Source organism: Fundulus heteroclitus, chromosome 12 (genome assembly GCF_011125445.2).
Source record: "Fundulus heteroclitus isolate FHET01 chromosome 12, MU-UCD_Fhet_4.1, whole genome shotgun sequence".
NCBI classification, from domain to species: Eukaryota; Metazoa; Chordata; class Actinopteri; order Cyprinodontiformes; family Fundulidae; genus Fundulus; species Fundulus heteroclitus.
In genome coordinates, this window is record NC_046372.1 from 12,180,281 (window position 1) to 12,200,986 (window position 20,706).

Consider the following 20,706-nt stretch of genomic DNA (forward strand, 5'->3'; position numbering starts at 1 on the left):
AAACACTCTGTGTTGTATATGCATTGCATTTCAGTGGTGCAGGAAGTGATGCTACAACCATTATTCAGCGCTGCAGAACTGACTTGCTATATATGCCTCTGATACTGTAAAACATGTAATCTAATCTCCAGCTAAATGAGATAGCAACCGTTTTTGGTTTTTTTGAATGTCAAAATCCAGGGAATGTGTGTTGCAACCTTGAGATAAGATGTGCAAGTTGAACTCAGATGTTGCAATGAATAAAATAAGAGACAATGACTTTTTTCTCACTCTCTGACGTTAAATCAGGCTAAACCTTGCAAACATTGTATCTTTTGCTAAATGCTAGGATGAGGAAAATTAGATTTATATTTGTTCAAACTCCATTTGTCAGGATTCCCAGGGGTGTGATAATTTCTATCTCCCTGGGGATCCTGTCGTCTGTCTGTCACACCCCGATTCTGTTCCTCCCTTGATGCTCATGTTATCATCTTTGTTTAGTTTTCTGTTGAACATTTATGTTAATTACTTATTTGGACATTTGTTAAATCATTTCCTGTTTAGTTAGTTATGTTTTGTTATGATAGTAGTCCTGTTAGATCCTTATTGCTTAGTTTCTGTTCTGTTATTTATATTATTGGTGTATTCTGGTTATGATAGATTTAGTTAGCTTTATTATGGGCTTTATTATTTCTGCAGTTCTGTTATCTGTTCCTTCTGAGTTCAGTTAGATTATTTATTATATATTATTATTTATTTATTTAAATCATTATTCACTCATCATGCGGCTTCCCAACCATTGTCTGCGCTTTGGTCCGGATCTCAACAACTCAAACCTGACACCATTTTGAAGATGCAGAAGATTAAAATATAACATACTAAACATACTAAAGTGTTTTGTGTTTTAATTCAATTTAGAAAATTTCAGTAATTCTACTTTAAGTTATTACAGTTTTTACTTGTCTTATTTTGTTTTAGACATCACAAATCCAAACAATTTTTAGATATTTTAGTAAAAGAATTTGGTTAAATACAACAACCACACAAGCAATATTATAACTATTAGAAATTTAATTATAAACATCCTGTATCCTTTTATAGGCCAATAAAACATATTTCTTATGTATTTAACTGGTATGCTGACTGGCAGTTAATCATTTTCAAATATCTCTATTATGACAAGTATGAACTTGATAGAATACCGTTTCAAGAAAATTAAATACGTATACTGTATATATATCTGAACTTACAATAATATTTAACTTATGGCTGAAGGTATTCACATAAAGGAGCAGGATACCCCCCTGCCTGTTGAACACAGACTCGAAAAGAATCGAAATATTGTCTATTTTCCTACAGAGGGGACGTTCAGGTGTACCAGCAGAAAGATGACAGACAAATTGAAGTATGAGAATTCACACAAAGGTAAAAAGCAGGATATTGTGCTTTTGGGCAAATTTACAACATAAGAAAAACATACCGTACAATTACTGAAAATAGCATTTTAAGTTTAAAGAAATATGCAACTGAGAAGGGTGATTTAGAAAATGTACAAACTTGCATGTTTATTGTTTAGGTTTTTTAATCTAATAAGGGACAGTTCATATTAATCAATATGAGTACATTACAGCTGCCATGTAAATATGCCAGCTTTAGCCACAAGGGCTAGTTTTCAAATTCAGTGCCATGGTTGGTTGATGGTAAAGGAAAAGAACACATATAGCAGGCATATAGACAAATATTTGCAGCAGTTTATAACAATTACAAAAATGACAAATTTAATTAGTACTAAAAGAGGTTAAAATTATAGGGACACAGCATAAACTATGCACAATAAGTAAGATTTAGTTAAAACGTTTGTTAGTTCATAAAACATGTTAGTTTAGATCATGATTGCTATTTTGCTTATTCAAAAGCCACCGTTTAAAGGATTTACAGAAAATTCTAATTTAACTGCTCTTGTGTTTATAATTGACTTCAATTAAATGGAGCCTCTCTTGAGGGTGATGAAGCCAATCCAGGAAGTATTTGTTCACAAGTATGACATTTGAAATACTCACACTGTTCCAGCTCAGAAGCTTATTTCTGATTATTATTTTACTGTTATGATATGAAGTAGATTTTTTTATGCAGAGTTTTCAGAGACTGCTTACAGGGTTTTTATTAGCTGTAAAGTGGTCCTGTGTAAAGTGCATGTACAGTATATAGTTGCATAAAAACAACAGACTCTTTACAAGACATGAAAAACTGCAGATAGAAGTCGGGGTGTAAATACTAATTGAGTTTATTGGGAACATCGATGGTTCTAAAATCTAACATTTATTGGGAGTAAGGATCTGTGATTAGGCTCCTTTGTCTACCTATGAGGTAGCAGTCTGTCATTGAAAGAGTTCAGTTCAGCAACATCTTCATGCATGGGATGGGAGACACTGACCAACCTTCTTGATGAGTCCATCTAACGATAAGCTGCTGGAAAAAGCATCGGTGTTATGACTCCAGTCCAGTTTACGGTTCAGGTGAACACAAGGGTACTTATTATTATGTCATTCCCCCGCTACTACTTCTGATTGGCTAATTGTCTTTCCTAAAACAAAATGAGATTAACACCGAGTGCAGAAATGTCAGGCTGAAGCTAATTTTGCACCACAAATTTCTGGAGAAAAATAATGGTGAATATTGTTGACAATTAAAAAATGTCCTGTCCATCCATTTTCTAACACGCCTGTCCCTTGTGGGGTTGTGAGGGGTGCTGGTGCCTATATCTAGCTGTCAATATTACTATTACTTTTTGCTTGTACATACACCTGTGAATAAATATTTACATCCTGTATAGCGCTTCTGGATAGATGCAAACTAGGGCTGAACAATTAATTGCAATTTCAATATAATCGCAATTTTAAAGAACGCAATTTTCAAATTGCAGAGGTCTGCAATTTTTGGCAATGTAACAATTAATGGATCAGACATGTCCTTTTGCTGTTGTTAATATGTTTTAAAGTGGGTTTGGCTCCACATTGAAGGGAAGAGAGTTGCAGCAGTGAGATAATCTAATTTTATTATTTGTTTTAGAGTTTATGTAATCATATTGTTTTTCACAGAAACTTTCAGGAATCTCACCATAGCATTAAGTATGATGAAACTGATTAATACATAGACTTGTTTGTTGGTTTCACAAGGATTGATGTCCAATTCAACAAGCTATTCTCTTGAATAATAATATTCAGATGAATAAAAACTGTTAAATTACTTGTTTTAAATAGTCCTTGTTTACAAACATCTTTACCTACAGGCCATTTTTGTTGCTTGTGGTTAATGCAGAGAAAAGTCAAAATTAAAGTGCAATTATGGTTGAAATATATCGCAGTATAGATTTTTGCCAAAATCGTACAGCCCTAATATGTTTAAAAAGACATGATGAATTAAACTGAAAATAAACAATTGCATTAAATCGCAATATTAAGATAAAAAAATCGCAATTAGATTATTTTCCAAAATCGTTCAGCCCTAATGCAAACCACATTTCGTTGCTTGTACTCGTGATAGTGCAGTGACAATAAAGTTGAATTCTATTCTATTCTATTCTATTCTATTCTATTCTATTCTATGGGCGAGAGGCAAGGTACACCCTGGACAGGTCGCCAGTCTATCGCAGGGCAACACAGAGACAAACAACTCACACCTAAGGAGAATTTAGAGAGGCCAATTAACCTAACAGTCATGTTTTTGGACAGTGAGAGGACCAGGAGAGAACCCACGCATACACAGGGAGAACATGCAAACTCCACGCAGAAAGACCAAGGGCAAGGGTACGACTTGAACCCAGGACATTATTGCTGCATGACCACCCACAGGCCCGTATTAAGACAATGTGGTGCCCCTGGGCACTATACCTCAAAGCCCCCCCCCTTACCCGTGCTGTTCTCCGGTCAAAAACATCAGACATAATCAAGGGGATTTCTGTGATGTAATTTACTATTTACTAACTTACACAACTACATGTAGGCATATGAGCAGTGAGCAATATTCAAATATCTCATTTTAAAATGTTGAAATAAAAAAAAATCCTGATTTATTTATCATTTAATATTATTGTGACATCAGTGTTCACAAAACGAATAATGCATGGTCTTTCAACAATTTCAAGTAAATAATATAACAATTTATGAAAAATACATTTTTAAAGCATGTGTCATGTGGTGCACCCCACAGAGCTATATAATACACTGGAGTGCTGATTTTGCCGAAAAACTGAAGTCACTGGCCGCCATCTTGCTCCTCCCTACTCTCACAGAATCCCATAGGATTTGGTCGCAACAACAAGCAGTTTTCTGGCTGTGTGAAAACGTTTCACAGGTAATTCTACAGTCAGTGGATGTACTAACACTATCAACTACTAGGAAATTAGGTGCTGAAACATTTTACATGTTATTCATATTAAATATATATATGTATATATAAGTATGTGTATATGTATATATATGTATACACATATGTAAATATATGTTTTTGTATATTGTTATTTATATATTTATAAATGTTATATATATATATATTTAAATAAATAAAATGCAAAATATTTCAGCACAGGACTTTCTCAGTACTTGATATTTTTAGAACATAACATAAAAGTATATGGCATTTGACATTTTAAAAGTCTTAAGCCCCCCCTGAACATGAGAAAATCCTAGTTTTTCAATGCTGTAGCGCACATATTCCTTAGTTACTGGGGGGAAATGGGGAGTACCAATATGGCGGCTGGTGGCTTCAAAGCGACTCGTTCAAACAGACGCCGATTAGCACTCCAGTGTATTATATAGCTCAGTGGTGCACCCCCATGGTTGGTGCCCCTGGGCACTGGCCCACTGGCCCTTATGGATAATCCGGCCCTGACCACCCACTGCTCCACTGTGCAGTCCAAAATGTATGTTCAGTGCCACTGGTGTGACGTCATTCATATAATCTGTGTTCCAAAATTTGTGGTAAATGGAATGCAGCAACAACAACAAAAAAAAAAAAAAAGAAAAAAAAGTGGCGACGAGTCTTGTTTGATTATATGCTACATCGGCCTGCCATACCTCCTGCTCAGGTGACCAAGCGGGACTTAAAAGCCATACTGAAGGGCACTTTTACGAAACCGAAGGAAGAGGGAGCTAGAGACGAGCACGAAGAAGGCAGAGGCAGGAAGGGGCGAGAATTGAACGTGTCTTTCTCCGACAGGGATCGGACTAAATGCTGGGGTCTTTGCTTCGACGAAGAGCCAGGCTCCGGGATTGGTGGGCGACCAGATAGCGTAACGCCACCCCCCCTCCGCACCACCACCACCATCATCATCATCATCCTCTCCCTCTGTTGAGAATTGCGTTAAAAGGAAAGGCCTGAGCTTTGTCAACATTACCGGATTAATATTTTTTTTATTTTTTTTATTCCCCCTCCCTCCGACCGTCCTGTAGATTAAGCGGAACCGTCGCAGGCTGGTGTATGTGTTTAGAATGGGACACGCTGAAGGTATTTGCATCTTTTATTCCTTATTTTATCATTTTTTTTTTGTACCCCGCATCTTTCGGCTTGGCATCCAAATCTGTGCAGCAGTCCCCCCCCCCCTCTTTTGCTCTTTCCTCCGGAGCGACGAGCGTGTTTGGCGGATGCGCTCGCTAGTTAGCTCGCCCCTCGCCTCCGCACGGGCGGCTGGAGCTCGTTTTCCGGGCACGCCGGTGCACGGCGAGCCGCCAGCGACGGAGGTTTAACCGCGGCAGACAATTTGATTTAAAGGGGCAAAGGCAGCCATATTGAGGAGTGCAGCGTTAGCCAACATTAGCATCCCCTTTCATCTCTCTCCCCCCCTCCCGTGTTTGCCCCGCGTTATTGAACAGCGGGAGACACCTAGCTGCGTGTGCGTGGACACTAATAAACATTTAGTGTTTTTATCTTCTGATTTTAATCTCTGTAAACCAACCAAACATCTCCTTATTTTGACCCGTTTGATCCCAGGTAGCTTGATGCTAACATCGCAGGAAGCTACAGCATCATTCAGTAAAATATATTCAGCTTTTTTTTTTTTTTTTTGGTTCTGCGCAGTCGCTTTTAGGTTTAAACCAGCTCAGTTATTGCCATATATTATTATTTATCGTGTTGCAAATGAACGACATGATTCTTCCCGATTCGACGTCGGTGGCTTTTGACCGCTAATCGACACCGTATGGATGTTTACATTATTTACCTTTCGGGTGCCCCGGCAGCCCGAGCGTGTGTCCGCGCGTCAAGGCGCGTCGGTCCGGTTGGCTTCACACTTTTAAACCCGATTTAATCGATCATCGCGGATTATTACGTTTGTGAAAGTCTGCAGGGAGTAGCTCTTTGTTTTGTTTGGGAAAAGCTGGTCACCATGTGTCTGTGTTGGCGTGATTTTATTTTAATTTTTTTTTTTTTTTTTTAAAAAGCAACAAAAAGACTGCAAAAGCTCCCAGTGATGGTAAATCTGGAATCGAGCTAAAAGTTTCATAATAAAAAAAAAAATAAGGCTTTTGTTGACATAATTCTGTGGGTATCTACGATCCAAGCTACAATGTTTCCCTACTTCTTCTGGTCCTGATTCTAAGTTGATATGCACCAATCTGCCTTTTTCTCCAAATAGAAGAACGTCTTTAAAGGGTTTCTATTTTCAAATCCAGCATAAACTTAATTTTCTTTATTTAAAAAAAATAAAAAATGCACGAGTTACAAATGGATGCTGGTTATTTATTTTTACGTCCTGTCCAGCTTTTTGGACATGCAAAGCTGTCTCCAAGAGGACTTTTTCCTCCTGACCTGATCAATTAATACTATATTGTTATAGTTGATGTGCACTATTTTTTTTTTTTTGAACTGAAAAGGAGAAATAAAAGTTGCTTTCATCATTTCTGTGCAGAAACATGTTTTTCTATCCTAAACATGCTGGTTAAATGTCCCTTGGGGACTGCTTTAGGTTAGGCAGTAAGTCTCTGTGTTGTTAGAAAGTTGTTGAGCAATAGGAGCCGACAATATTAAGACCACACATAATAATAATAATAATAATAATAATAATAATAATAATAATAATAATAATAATAATAATAATAATAATAAAAAAAAAAGAAGAAAGTAAGAGGTTTTTGTTTTTTTGCTTAGACAGTGATCTAAACGGCGGATGAATATCTTGTGAACGTTGTTGTTGTACTCACAGGCATCGAAACCTCATCAAGTCCGCTCAGCAAACAGTTTCTAAACTTAGCGCGAATGATAATGCAATGAGCGAAAAGTTAGTTGCCTTCCACTGTAGGTTAATATCTACCATCAGGTCACCCTGAGTTATTTTGGTTTTGTCTCGTACTTCCTGCAAGTTAACAGGCCCACAGAGGATCAAAACCAAATGAGAGTAAAATAATGTTTTCAGATAACATACAATCATGAATGTGAATGCACTTTAAACCTCAGCATTCATGCAGCTATTTATCTCCATAGTTCTTAACAAAAAAAAAAAAAAAAAAAAAGGCTGATCTACAACTTAAAGATAAACTGATGTGAAATGGTTTGTTTATGGGGATGAAAATGGAAGAGATGAAACTGCATCATAAGGGTGCAAACTGACCTCGGGCCCTCAGTCAAATAAAAGCACCAGAAAGTGTTCAAAACGTCCCAAATATAGATACACTACTTCTGGAATTTAATTAAACGTTTTTTTTTTTATTAAGATAAGATAAGACAGGGCTTTATTGATCTCACAGTGGAGAAATTTACTTGTCACACATCAGCTTAATAAACAAAAAGAAATGTGCCAAAGGAGGAAAGGTGCATAAGGTATAAGGTATATACAGTGTGTCCACATATGTACAGTGTATCAAAAATAAAAAATAAAATAAAAAGTACAGGGGAAATAAAGCAGATATTTAGGGTGACTTATGTACGCTCAGGTGACTTATATACAATGGAATGACGTTTTACATTAAGTGGTACCAGGTAAGAGCAACAGTGAGGTAGTGAGATATCTACGCAGATGAAGTCTCTTATTAAACAGGATAATTTAAAAGTATTATTGCACAGGTTATTGAACGGTGTCTTAAATAGAATTGCACATTAGTTATTACAAATCTTGTTATTTGGTGATAGTTTGAGCCGCGTATTGTCTGATGCAATCTAAACTTCAAGTCACGCAATATACCTGCTTCCTTTCTTTTTATAAAATTGGATTTCTGTCTTAAGAGAGATGCACGGTGGTGACTCGGGTAGACCAGGCGACCCACATTATTAGGCCTCAGTCCTCAGCCCAGCTGTTCCAGGTTCGAATCCCGGCCCATGGACCATTGTCACATGTCTACCCCCCTCTCTCGCAACCCAATTTCTTGTCAGTCCGTTTTCAAATAAAGAAATAAATGAAATTTAAAATAGATGCACTGATCAGGCATTTCCTGGCCGGCACTGATTTCTGGTGTTCTTGGAAATTATTATTATTATTATTATTAATACATTTTTTTTGTATATAAACAACATTTATATAGTAATTACTTATTACTATAATTACTATTTCTTAAAAGGTGCTGTAGGTTCTGTGATGTAGTAGCTTGGAATCAAACAGACAATGAAAAAAAATTACAAGATTTTCCCCATGAACGAATCAAAGCATCTAATCTTTACCATTGAAGGAAAATGGAAATGGGAGTGAAACAAACAGTTGTGATGCGTTTAATGAATATAGTAAAAACAGATTTTTCAGCGTCTGCCGCTCAGCAATCGAAGCTGATCAAGGGAAAAGTGTTTGATTCAGATTTCTGGCATATCGGTTCGGTGCATCTCTGGTTTCTTGTAAATGAACCAGAGATTGAAGTGGGAGTTTGGAGCTGGAAATGACGTCACACGTTTTGGTTGCGAGTCCGAAATCCGGTGGGATTTGCTAACTCTTATGGGGGGCTAGCCACAGTTAGTAATATAAGCCAATAACAATGTGTTTCTCTGCATTTTGTGCATTCACACACACCAAAAGGAACGGGTTCACAAATAGAGGTTTTATGTTACTGTGTGCTGCTAATTAATGGTGTGCAAACCGTCACAAAAGCTGATGACTTTCACTACGCTTTGCATGCGCTGCCTCACTGAGGGCTGAACGTGGGGCTGTTCGGTGACCTCTGACTTTCACAGTTGGCGTTCCAACTTCCAGGAGCGTTCTTGTTGTGTTTCTAACTGGGATACCTCATAAGATCAGATTTCTGATTATAAAAGGAACGCACCACATCACATCAAAGATCATTTAGTTTGTCTTAATTTCTTGTCATTTCTAGCCGTTTTATTTTTATACCTGCACATTACAAGGAATCACATTCGCCATTGCGGCGTCATTGTATCGTATTTGCAAATAGCAGCTGGGATGCAATATTTAGCAGCCTTAATAGATTAAGAGCGATGCATGCTCTGCACGCATTTAAAGGTTCGATGGGCGTTACCTGTCCCTGAGACCCACACCTGATGCACACTTAAGTGTCTGAGACCGTAAAGTTCAGAAAGAGAGAGGTGGTGTCTAAATATTCATGTAGTAAATATTATTACGATTGCATGTTTTAATCATTTTGTGCCCTGATTATTTCTTCATGGTATTATATTCCTGTCAGTGTACTCATGCATTAGACACAGGCTTCCTTAAATGACGCTTAATAATAAAAAGTCTGTTGATACAGTAAAAAAAACAGAAAATACACTTTTCTTTATTTTATCAACATGAGATAATGTCTGAGAATTCAATAATTATTTGATCCATGAATACGATCTATTGAATCGTATTTCCAACCTTCCAATTTTCCAACCTTTAGTTAACAATTGAGGTATTATACTGAACTGATTTTTTTTTTGACAATTCAAGTTTAATCTAATGTCGCCTTTTTTTGCTAAGCTCTTTTCCTGTTGTAAATCAGAAAACCGATGGAGGGGACATTTTAGTCATTCCAAACCTATAAGGAACAGCGTAACCAAACAGGGTTGCCCATTGTATGCAAATATTTTAGGCTACATCCACCTGCAGCCAAGTACTTTATCCGCACAGAAAAGCTGAAGCGTAAAGCTCCAACTGTACAAAGCCGGCAGAACCGTAATATATGTTGTAATACCTACGCCACGTCATTGTGTGGCGTGGTAACGCTGCTACACAACTACAGAGGGAAGAAGGCCGAGGGAGGCGCAAAATGTGCTGGTGTAAAATCCACAAGAAATTGAATAGTGGCTGAAACTCTAAAGTCTGACGTTGTTGTAGTGCAACAACAATGAGGGGCTTCATTTATAATGCCAAAATGGGGCCTGAAACGTGTACACTTTCAACGCAAAAGTTGAAATCTAATTTTTTTAACTTGACGGGAAAATGTGCGACCCTCACTGTAACTCAGACCCAGACGTACGCTCATTTTGGAGGAAATTGGCACATGGTAAAGTGGTGAACTGCTGCCAAACTGTGTGACGATTCATAGATCGACTTCATCTTAAGCATTCAAACATGGTTTTATAAAATCCGAAAAATCATTTTGGCGTACACCGTTTTGTTTTTTGGGGTATGTACACATTTTTTTTTATTGATTCCACAAAATGTTTTATAAATGAGGCCCCAGGTCTTTACTGACTTCAGATTTTGACAGATTCCTTTTTTCTTTCTAAGAAAGATATGTAAGAATTCGCATGACAATATTTTCTCTCTTTTATTTCACAACAATCTTAAACTCTTCGTGAGCTTTGGTAATTCTGGTGCTATAAGTAAGCATCCTGAATGGGCATTGAGGGCAGGAAGAGTCTACTCAACAGACCAAATACATCCATGGAGTGCAAAACTTTCATGGAGGGTGCTTAAAAATACAAATCCTACAAAATACTAACCTGGCCAACCGGATTGATAATGTGTAGCACTCTAGTTCTACTCATTATCAATCTGGCCACTGCTCCCATCGAATCCCTTTGGGGAAAGGAAGGACATTAAGCAGAACCCTCCGAGCTGATTGGGCGAAGCAACGCCTAGTGCCCGCCTACCAAAGGTTGGTTTTAGGCAATCACATTATAAAATTAAACGTAAGCAGCATGTTTCATGAGAAACCACAAGAAGTTAAGCTAATCAAGGCACTTCCTGATGTTCTACTGTCAAAGAAGAAACTATGGGTTCTTACAGAACGGATGTGACAGCAGCAGCTACGCATCTGTCAAAAGATGTGTTTTTAATAACGCACGAATACGGCGAGAATTCATCTCGCAGACAAGGGCAACAAAATGTTGCGTCTAAGCGGTCTGTTGCAATTCTGGCATCGGACACACATTTTAAGTACGATTGCCGTTCAATACATTGTCGAGCCCTAAATGCAACAGCCATCCTCCATTAAAAGAATTTTATGTGGTAACGTTTTCTTGGTAGAGGTTTGGCCAAGTTTGCCAAAGACCTTTTGGATGCAATATTTGGTGGTCTATTACATTTCAGGTCCCATGCATTCACTTTCTGCAAGCCTACAATATAACTGGCCATTTTGACGGGCTTTCACAGCTCTTGATGCTCTCACCCGTTGCAGATCTTTATGAAACAAACGTTAAAGCTTATGAAGGTTGTCGTACTTTCAAAGGTTCAAGGACAGAGCTGTTGCTTAAACGGAAATAGTAGGATTGGTGATTTTTATTTTTTATTTATACGTGTAGCATATAGGGCTGAACAATTAATCGCAATTTCAATATAACCACAATTTTAAAGAACGTAATTTTCAAATCGCAGAGGTCTGCAATTTTTAACAATTAATGGATCAGACACGTCCTTTTGCTGTTGTTAATATGTTTAAAGTGGGTTTGGCTCCACATTGAAGGGAAGAGAGTTGGAGCAGTGAGATAATCTAATTTTATTATTTGTTTTAGACTTTATGTAATCATACTGTTTTTCACAGAAACTTTCAGGAATCTCACCATAGCATTAAGTACGATGAAACTGATTAATACATAGACTTGTTTGTTGGTTTCACAAGGATTGATGTCCAATTCAACAAGCTATTCTCTTGAATAATTAATATTCAGATTAATAAAAACTGTTAAATTACTTGTTTTTAAATAGTCCTTGTTTACAAACATCTTTACCTACAGGCCATCTGTGCTTTTTTGTCTCTCTTGTTGTGTCTCTGCTCTGTCTTCTGTAACCCCAGTCGGTCGAGGCAGATGACCGTTCATACTGAGCCCGGTTCTGCCGGAGGTTTTCCTTCCCGTTAATGGGGAGTTTTTCTTCCCACTGTCGCTTCATGCTTGCTCAGTATGAGGGATTGCAGCAAAGCCATGTACAATGCAGATGACTCTTCCTGTGGCTCTACACTTCTCCAGGAGTGAATGCTGCTTGTCGGGACTTTGATGCAATCAACTGGTTTCCTTATATAGGACATTTTTGACCAATCTGTATAATCTGACCCAATCTGTATAATATGATTGAACTTGATTTTGTAAAGTGCCTTGAGATGACATGTTTCATGATTTGGCGCTATATAAATAAAATTGAATTGAATTGAATTTTTGTTGCTTGTGGTTAATGCAGAGAAAAGTCAAAATTAAAGCGCAATTATGGTTGAAATATATCGCAGTATAGATTTTTGCCAAAATCGTACAGCCCTAATATGTTTAAAAAGACATGATAAATTAAACTGAAAATAAATAATTGCATTAAATCGCAATATTAAGATAAAAAAAATCGCAATTAGATTATTTTCCAAAATCGTTCAGCCCTAGTAGCGCATATGACTCTAATGTTTATTACTATAAGGGGAAATGTGGCTTTTACTGTCATGTGTGGGATTTATTCAATACAGCACAGTAAAACGGAAGCAGGACTTTGCAGAACCCCTGGGGGAGCTTAAAATATTGTCTTTTTTCTATAGTCGTTTAACGTGTTCTGTATTTTTGTCCTCAGGTCCAGTCAAAGAAAAAGACAGTTAAGGATGCAGGAGCCCAACAATGGATTTCACCTCCTTATCTTACATGCCAGGGATCATGGGAAATACAATTCAGCAACCCCCTCAGCTCATTGACTCAGCCAACATCAGACAGGACGGCTCCTGCGACACCGGCAGTGACCCGGGAGAAGATAGCGGTCCCCCTTATGATGCTGCCCTGGATGCAGAGTTCTCCTACCCGCCGTCGGCCTCGGAGGACATGCCGCAGGTCCCCAACGGCTACCCCCCGGGTCTGGGCATGTACGAGCCCCAGGCCAAGTTCTCCCTGTACTCGCAGTTCCCCAACGGCTCGGCCAACGGTTACGGAGCCATACGGGGCTACGGGGAGCACGGCCTCCTGGGCGAGGGAACTGTCCTGAGAGGACCCGGAGGCCATGATAGACCTCTGTCCCCCGTCTCCACCCCGCTGTCCATACTTCACCCGCACCTGCACCACCCCCATCACCACCACCACCACCACACGCATCCCTTCCACTCGAACCCACCTCACATACAGACCCACTCGCACCCGCACAGTCCTCCGCCGCCGCTGCCCGCCCAGCACCAACTCTCCCAGACGCCCCACATCATGAGCCACAACCTGCCGCCCCCGCCCCCGCTACACCTGCCTTCCTCCAGCCCTCCTCCGTCCCTTGTGGACAGCACCCCCTCCTCTCAGCCTCCACTCGCTCCATCCAACACCCCCGGTGGGGTGCTGAAGAAAACCAGCTCTCCAGAGATCAAGCTGAAGATCATCAAGACGTACCAGAATGGGAAAGAGTTGTTCGAGTCTGCGCTCTGTGGGGATCTGCTGCAGGAGCTGCAGGTAATGCGTGCAGGTCCAGCTCATTGCTTTGCTCACACGGTGTACATGTGATGTGGACGGACGGACACTGTTGCTTTCTTACATTTTTTTTTTTTACTCCTAAGATACATTTTTATTCTGCTGGAAAATAAAGTTTAACTTTTTGAAGTAGATTTAGACCACACTGGAACCTATGTTTTCTGATTGATTAGACATGCTGTCCGTCTTCCTCACATCATCATTTCCTAAAAATGTACCCTTATTTCATGTGGGTTACAGTAGGATTTCCACTTGTACTACAAACTCCCACGGCCAGGTCAATTAGTCGTAGTTAGTGGGCCGGATGTGTCCCACGGGCTTCAAAAGGCCTAGATCAGACCTAGAAAGTCAACCATTACTTATCAAGACTCTTTATTGTCACCACGGGTTACCCTACTGACATTTTTTGGGACAGACAATAGCTCATCATGCACACAGAGAACATATAACACACAAACACAACAAGACATAATATTTTCACACTTTTTTTTTTAAATGAAATTAGTTGACTGCACTGACAACACGCTTTCTGAGAAGCTTATAACGTGCAAATAGCCTTTAGGATCTTATAGGATTTGTGTCCGAGTCCCAAAAGTCAGATATTACTCCCTTTGAGAACAATATGAATTACTGTATTCTTGCATGAGTTAATCACTCAACCCTCAATGATGCACTCATGCCCGCAGTTTTACTGCAATACTTTACAGAAATTTGCAATCAGACATTCCCTGAGAAATTGGATTGTGCAAATAGGCTTTACCAGCAGCGTGTTTGTAAGATGTAACAGACCACAAACTTCTCAGCAGGGTGTGATAACCCTTACAGATTTTGGAAAGAAGCTGTTTTTCAGTCTATTAGTTTTCTTATTTATGGTTTCTGAGGCGTTTACCTGATGGAAATGGGTCAAACGGTGCATTGCCGTGTCCAGATCTTCTAGATGGCATCCCACAATCCCCTGCGCTGTCCTCACCACCCGTGCTATATCCTTCCTCTCCTGCGCAGTGCAGCTCCCACAACACACTGTTACGCTGAGACACAAAGTGCTTTCTATTGTAGCTCTGTAAAGGGTTTTTTAACAGCTTAGAGGAAAGTCCAGTTCGTTTCTGTTTCTTGAGGAAGAAGAGCCACTGTTGGGCCTTCTTCCCCAGGTGGGAGGTGTTCACAGTCCAGCAGTGTGCAGAAGAATGTTCTACCATGTTTATGGTGCAAAAATAATAGTGCAAAAAGGCCTTAATAGCCAGCTTAAGCCAAAAAGCAGGAGGAGAAACCATATTTTCTGGTCTGATGAAACTAGATGTTTTTGGTTAATGTCTTCAGAAAAACAGACACTTCTCTTCACTGGCCTAACACCATCCCTACTATGAAGCATGGCAGAGGTTGCACCGTGATGTGGGGCTATGTATTGCAGAGTGGCTAGTTTGCATAGAGGGTAAGATGTCAGACAAAAAAAATAGAGGTTTCTCCAAGAAAAACCTCCTATACAGTTCTCTGAAGCTCAAACTAAGGCGACAGTTCATCTTTTAATACAACATTGACCTGAAGTACACAGCCAAATTAACAAGGGAGTTGCTTCAGGAGCAGTCTGTATTTCCTTGAGTGGCCTTAAATCAATTTAAACATCTTCCTGCATAAACTTAAAAATGGGCGTCTGCTAATCCTGCCCATCCTTACTGACTCATAAGGGAAGACTTTAGGTTGTCCTTGCTGCCCAAAGTGTTTACTCGTTAAACAATGAGTAAGAATTCTTAAAATTTACTAATATACATAACATCATGCTTTCTCTCTATTATTATAAGCTGTTTTTCAGAAGATTTGTTTCAAAAGAAAACTGTTCAAATGTGATTTAGAACATACATTTCTGCTGTAGTGTAACAGTATAAGAGAAAAAAGGTGAATGGGTGTGAAAACTTTCTGGTGGCTATCCGTGTAAAACAACAACAACAGACAAACACGACATATTGTCATAATTTCTTGTCGCCTCCTTCAGAAGGAGAAGAACGAGGCCAATCAGATGCAGCGCAGACACGAGAGGAAGAAGGAGAAGAGGAAAAAGAGCGCGAGGTTGCAGGTTCAGCATCAGCAGGTTCAGAGTGTGGAGCCGATCCAAGAGCAAGCCGGCACGACGGCCCAGACAGAGGACACCCACATCCAGCCGCAGCCAAGAGAACCGCAGCCGAGCGAGCCGCCACCGGCGCAGGTGGAGCAGCCTCAGAGGACGGTGATCAAAACCGAACAGAAAACACCAAAGGCAAGAGCGAGCAGCTTAGGGCCTTCACCTCCAGTTGGCGTGTAAGATCTTAAAACCAGAGCAGTAACTAGTTCATCTTCACCTTTTAGGTTCCTAAAGTCCATCATCCATCAGTGATCCAGGAGACGGGGTTCTGTAAGGAGTTTGTGATCGGAGATCTGGTGTGGTCCAAGGTGGGCACCTATCCCTGGTGGCCCTGCATGGTCTCCTCAGACCCCCAGATGAAGGTCCACACCCGCATTAACACCAGAGGTAAGATCTGTTAAAAACACCCCGAGACTGTCAACCAAACATGTTTCCATCGTCCTTCTGAACGTGGCGGCTTGTAACTCCCCTCGTTCACAGGGCACAGGGAATACCATGTCCAGTTCTTCGGCAGCGTTGCTGAGCGAGCGTGGATCCACGAGAAGAGGATAGTCACGTACATGGGCAAGCAGCAGTTCGACGAGCTTCAGGCGGAGACGCTGCGCAAGGCCACGAACCCTGTGGAGAGGCAAAAAGTATGTACAAAAAAAATATCTATAATCTTTAGAACTATTATTTCTGATTTTCTTATATGAAGTCACGGAGGTTTCCATATTCAGTGCAATGATATAAAAAGGAGTTATTAAAAAGCTTAAACCAGATGTTTATAAAATCTTTTTTTTTTTTTTTTTTTTAATGTGTTTGTGGCTCTAGTGGCACACGTTTTATTGACAGTGAGCTGACAGGAAGAGGGAGGAAGACAGGCGGCAAAGCGCCGCGGGTCGGAGTCGATCCCGGGCCGACCGCGTTAAGGACTAAAGGCCTCCTAACATGGTTTGCGCTAACCGCTCCGCCACGGGCAAAACTTGCCAAATCCGGTCGGGAGAAGGGCGAAAACATTGTTTCCACCAACAAAAGCCTTCAGAGCCGTTCTCTGATGTTCTTTTAATGAAACAATATTAGGTAGATTGGACAACACGGAAGAAATAGCAGCATCAATGTTAACGCTTGCTTCCTCGATGCGAGCCGCCATTGCTGTCTGAATCAAAACAGTCTCACGTTCGCTTCTCCACTACGTCACATCTATGAAACTCCAGCCCTGCGTCCTGATTGGCTGGACAATAAAATTGATTGGAGAAATCACTCTCTATGGGAGATGTCCCAGATGGATGTAAGTGGAGCTAGGCGGAGCGATATCAATCTGGCTAGGGTCAGGTTACAATCATTTCTGAGCATGACCAAAATATGTGTGACAGAGACTGACGAGACTGACCATCTGCTCCAAAGTTTGCCTCAGAGTTAAAATTTAGAGCTGTACGAGTATGTTTTTGTCTCAGCCATATTGAGAATGTCGAGGAGGACTTTTAAGTGCAATACCGAGGACTCTTGATCACAGCAAAATTATTTCTATAGTATATAGGATATACGCCCTGCACAGATTTGGTTCCTCTGCTTTTTTTACTTCGGCTGTAGAAGGAAAGTAGAACGTCTGCCTTGTTGTGACACATGCGTGCGCACACACATTGGTATGTGCATCATTGTGTGGAGCTTCCATTGACTTCCATTAATTTTCTGTTGCTTTCTATGGTCCAGTGGCTTGTACTTTTTATAGCACATTCAAACCCTGAGGGTGGTGAGCTATGTTACTAGCCACAGCTGCTCTGGTGCAGACCACCAGAAGCGAGGCTGCCATACATTGGCACCACCGCCAGCAGGCAATGCGAGTGAAGTGTCTTCCTCAAGGACACAACAACTAAGACAATCAGAGAGGGAGATCGAACCGGCAGTTATAAGATGAACTCCCTAACTCTTGTAAGGGCTCTGTTTTCTTTTTGAGACAAAAAAGTTTAGAATTAATTGACTTAAAATGTCGAAAACATCCAACAAAGATTTTCACGTGAGAAATCTGGTACTTGCACAAACTTAGTAAACGCTTTATAATCACTTTAAAGCCCCGACAAACAGATCCAGTCTGCGGGAAACCACAGACCGGTCTCTGCCGCTCCTGACGAGTCAGACAAAAAGATTCAAAATTGGCCGATAACCTTGATGAACTCATGGCACAGATGAAGTTTGGAGGTGTACTTTCTCGTCTAAAAACATCTTAAAACTGCTTTTTGTGATAAACTAAGGGTATAAAATCAATAGATTCTCCTTACTTCTCTTGACTCCTCCAAGCGGTGGACAGTTTTTCTTGCTACACACAACTCCGTCCACTAAACAAAGAAGAGGGACTGTGGGGCAACAATTATTAGGATTTCAAACTGAAGCTTTGCAGATCCACGCCATCTAGACCCCAACTGAATGATTTAAAATTTTGTGAAGGAAGGGTTTAAAAAGTATATGTCTGCTTTAAACACATTTTTTGAATTTGTGGCAGGCTGCTGCATTATAGCTGTACTTATATGTAATCTTTTTTTATAAATGTCTAATAATTAATAATTATGAATCAATAAATCCTTCCTGTTTTTGTCTTTCTTTAGCTTTTGAAGCCTATCCCTCAGAGGGAGCGTACTCAGTGGGAGGTGGGCGTCGGCCACGCTGAGGACGCCTTCCTTATGACGCGCCAGGAGCGGATTGACAACTACACCTTCATCTATGTCGACCCGGACCCCGAAGAGGTCCCGCCTACCAAGAAACCTACCATCCGAGCTGAAAAACGGAACCGGCGCTCCAGCGGCTCGGTCGGGAAGAAGGAGGACGTGAGCGTGAAGTCGCCTGACAGGGAGCAGCCGCCTCGGAGGCAGCTGCCCCGGCGGCAGTGCAGCGTTTCCAACACAGAGGACAGCACGAACACACAGTCCGCCAGCGAAGAGAAGAACCAGAAGGGAGAACAACAACAACAGAAGAAGAGCTCTCCGAAGCAAAACGCCAGCTCTGATGCGAAACAGGAATCGCCGCCACCCAGGACGTGGAAAACGGCAGCTGCGAGGAAGCTGCTGCCTCTCTCCATCACCATGAAGAGGCTGAATGTGGAGATCACCAAGTGTGACTGGCCTCTCCTGCAGAAAAACATCGCGCCACCCCCAAAGAAGGACAAAGAAGAAGAGAAGAAGGAGAGAGTGGAGCGAGAGGCCAGGCAGCCCGACCTGGGATACTGCTCACCTGACGTAGGTCTAACTAAGCGCAGATGGACGGAAAGATGATGGCGATGTCCTGTGGGGTCTGATCCGAATGTTGCTTTCAGCAGGACAGCAGAGTCAAACCTGAGCCCAGTCCAGAGGAGGAGGAGGAAGAGGGGGACGAAGGTGAGGAAGAGAGCGATGAGAGGAGAGGCTCTCCTGCCAGTAGGAGGAGTGAGTCTGCAAATCGACAAACTTCTTCACCAGGATCCCCCAGCAGTAGTCCACAAGGTGAGTAAATAACACCAGGTTCAGGTAAATACGTCACCCTCCACATTTGTTGGCACTCCTGTAAAAAAAAAAAAAAAAACTCGAGGCGGGGCTTTTTTTTTTATCAAAGCAGTTTAATCTTAGCTTCGTGAGACCATCCTGATCTCGCGAGCTTTCAAGGTTTCACTCGCAGATCAGTCTGGCTACTTTCCGTTAAAGAAAATTTGGAGCCGTTCACCAAACGAACGTCCAATCAGCGTTGGCTTTGAGGCGGGTTGAGGTGTGACGCAACGGGAAGCGCGACAGTTCAGTCTAAAGAACATGGCGGCTTCAGCCGATGAAACTAGCGTTAGCGTGGCTATCGAGCAAGTTTTATCGGAATTACAGAGTATTTCTTTGCTGAGCTAACGAGCCTTTACCTGCAGCAGCAAGAGTAGCTTGGCTTGTGGTTGTGTTTTTGTCGTCGCTCGTAACAGAGTGACGACGAATCTGATTGGTTCATTTGGCCCGTCTATCACCAACATAGGCCAATCAGCTAACCAGTATTTTCGCCCCTTCCCAAAATTACTTCAACGGAAGATTTCCAGATGGATATGCGGAGCAAATCTATCTGGTGGAGTCAGGTAAGTTTAATCTCGCACTGAAAACAAAAAGCAAACCTTTAATGCGATTACATTTATTGACTGGGGGAAAAACATTGGCATCCCTAACAATCCCTTCAAAGCAAACTTAAATTACAGATTACTTTTTATTTATTATTTACTTTTTGCCAGAGTTTTGAGGAACTTTTACAGTCTAATTCATGACTTTCTGTGTGTCTGGGGTATAAAAATGATGTGACAGGGCAGCCCATTTCTCTCAGCCGTTGGTATTAGGCTGGGGGAAGACTTTAGTTTATCTCGCCACCATGTTCGGGATCGGTAAGACGGTAAAGAAAAACCTCCTGGACTCACTTTTGGAGAGCTGCAGCCCAGAGTGGAAAAACCTCTTTCACAAAGCATTTCCTGCATAAACCTTTCAAAGATTACGTCCTCTCTGAGCTCCCTCTACCTTTTGTGTTTGCCAGATTTCTTCGGACAAATAAAATCTTTCTTGAAATGGCGGATCTAAGGTGAACACAAATTGTTCATCTTTATTATTATGATTTCACAGTATAAAGAAATATCTGACTTGTGTCCACCCATTCATTAAACTTAAATAAATACAAAAATTGCTTTGAAGAAAGCGAAAGTGTTAGAACAAATTGAACCCTTGAAAAAAATTTAGGGAGCTGTAGGCCTTTCTTTTTAAGAGGCAAACATACAAGAACCCTTTTTGTATGTTTCAGATCAATTGGGATTTACAGATCCTATTTCTGCTGTAATCAGGCTACCTTATTCGGTTAATTAAATATTACATGGTTAGTTAATTGTT

General features: G+C 40.7%; 1 protein-coding gene across 5 annotated transcripts in view; it reads left to right on the plus strand.

Moving 5' to 3' along the window:
• Positions 1–5,097: 5,097 nt before the first annotated feature.
• nsd3 (nuclear receptor binding SET domain protein 3) overlaps positions 5,098–20,706 on the plus strand; it is a 43,139-nt gene continuing 27,530 nt past the window's right edge. For 3 of the 5 annotated variants that reach the window (XM_036143954.1, XM_036143957.1, XM_036143958.1), the window contains exons 1-7: positions 5,099–5,484; positions 12,884–13,731; positions 15,737–15,997; positions 16,087–16,249; positions 16,343–16,497; positions 18,445–19,071; positions 19,149–19,314. In XM_036143954.1, the coding sequence (XP_035999847.1) occupies positions 12,928–13,731; positions 15,737–15,997; positions 16,087–16,249; positions 16,343–16,497; positions 18,445–19,071; positions 19,149–19,314 (2,176 nt within the window). In that variant the 5' untranslated portion in view covers positions 5,099–5,484; positions 12,884–12,927. Of the gene's footprint in view, positions 5,485–12,883; positions 13,732–15,736; positions 15,998–16,086; positions 16,250–16,342; positions 16,498–18,444; positions 19,072–19,148; positions 19,315–20,706 lie in introns of all 5 variants that reach the window. The other 2 variants (XM_036143956.1, XM_036143955.1) reach the window with 2 other exon arrangements.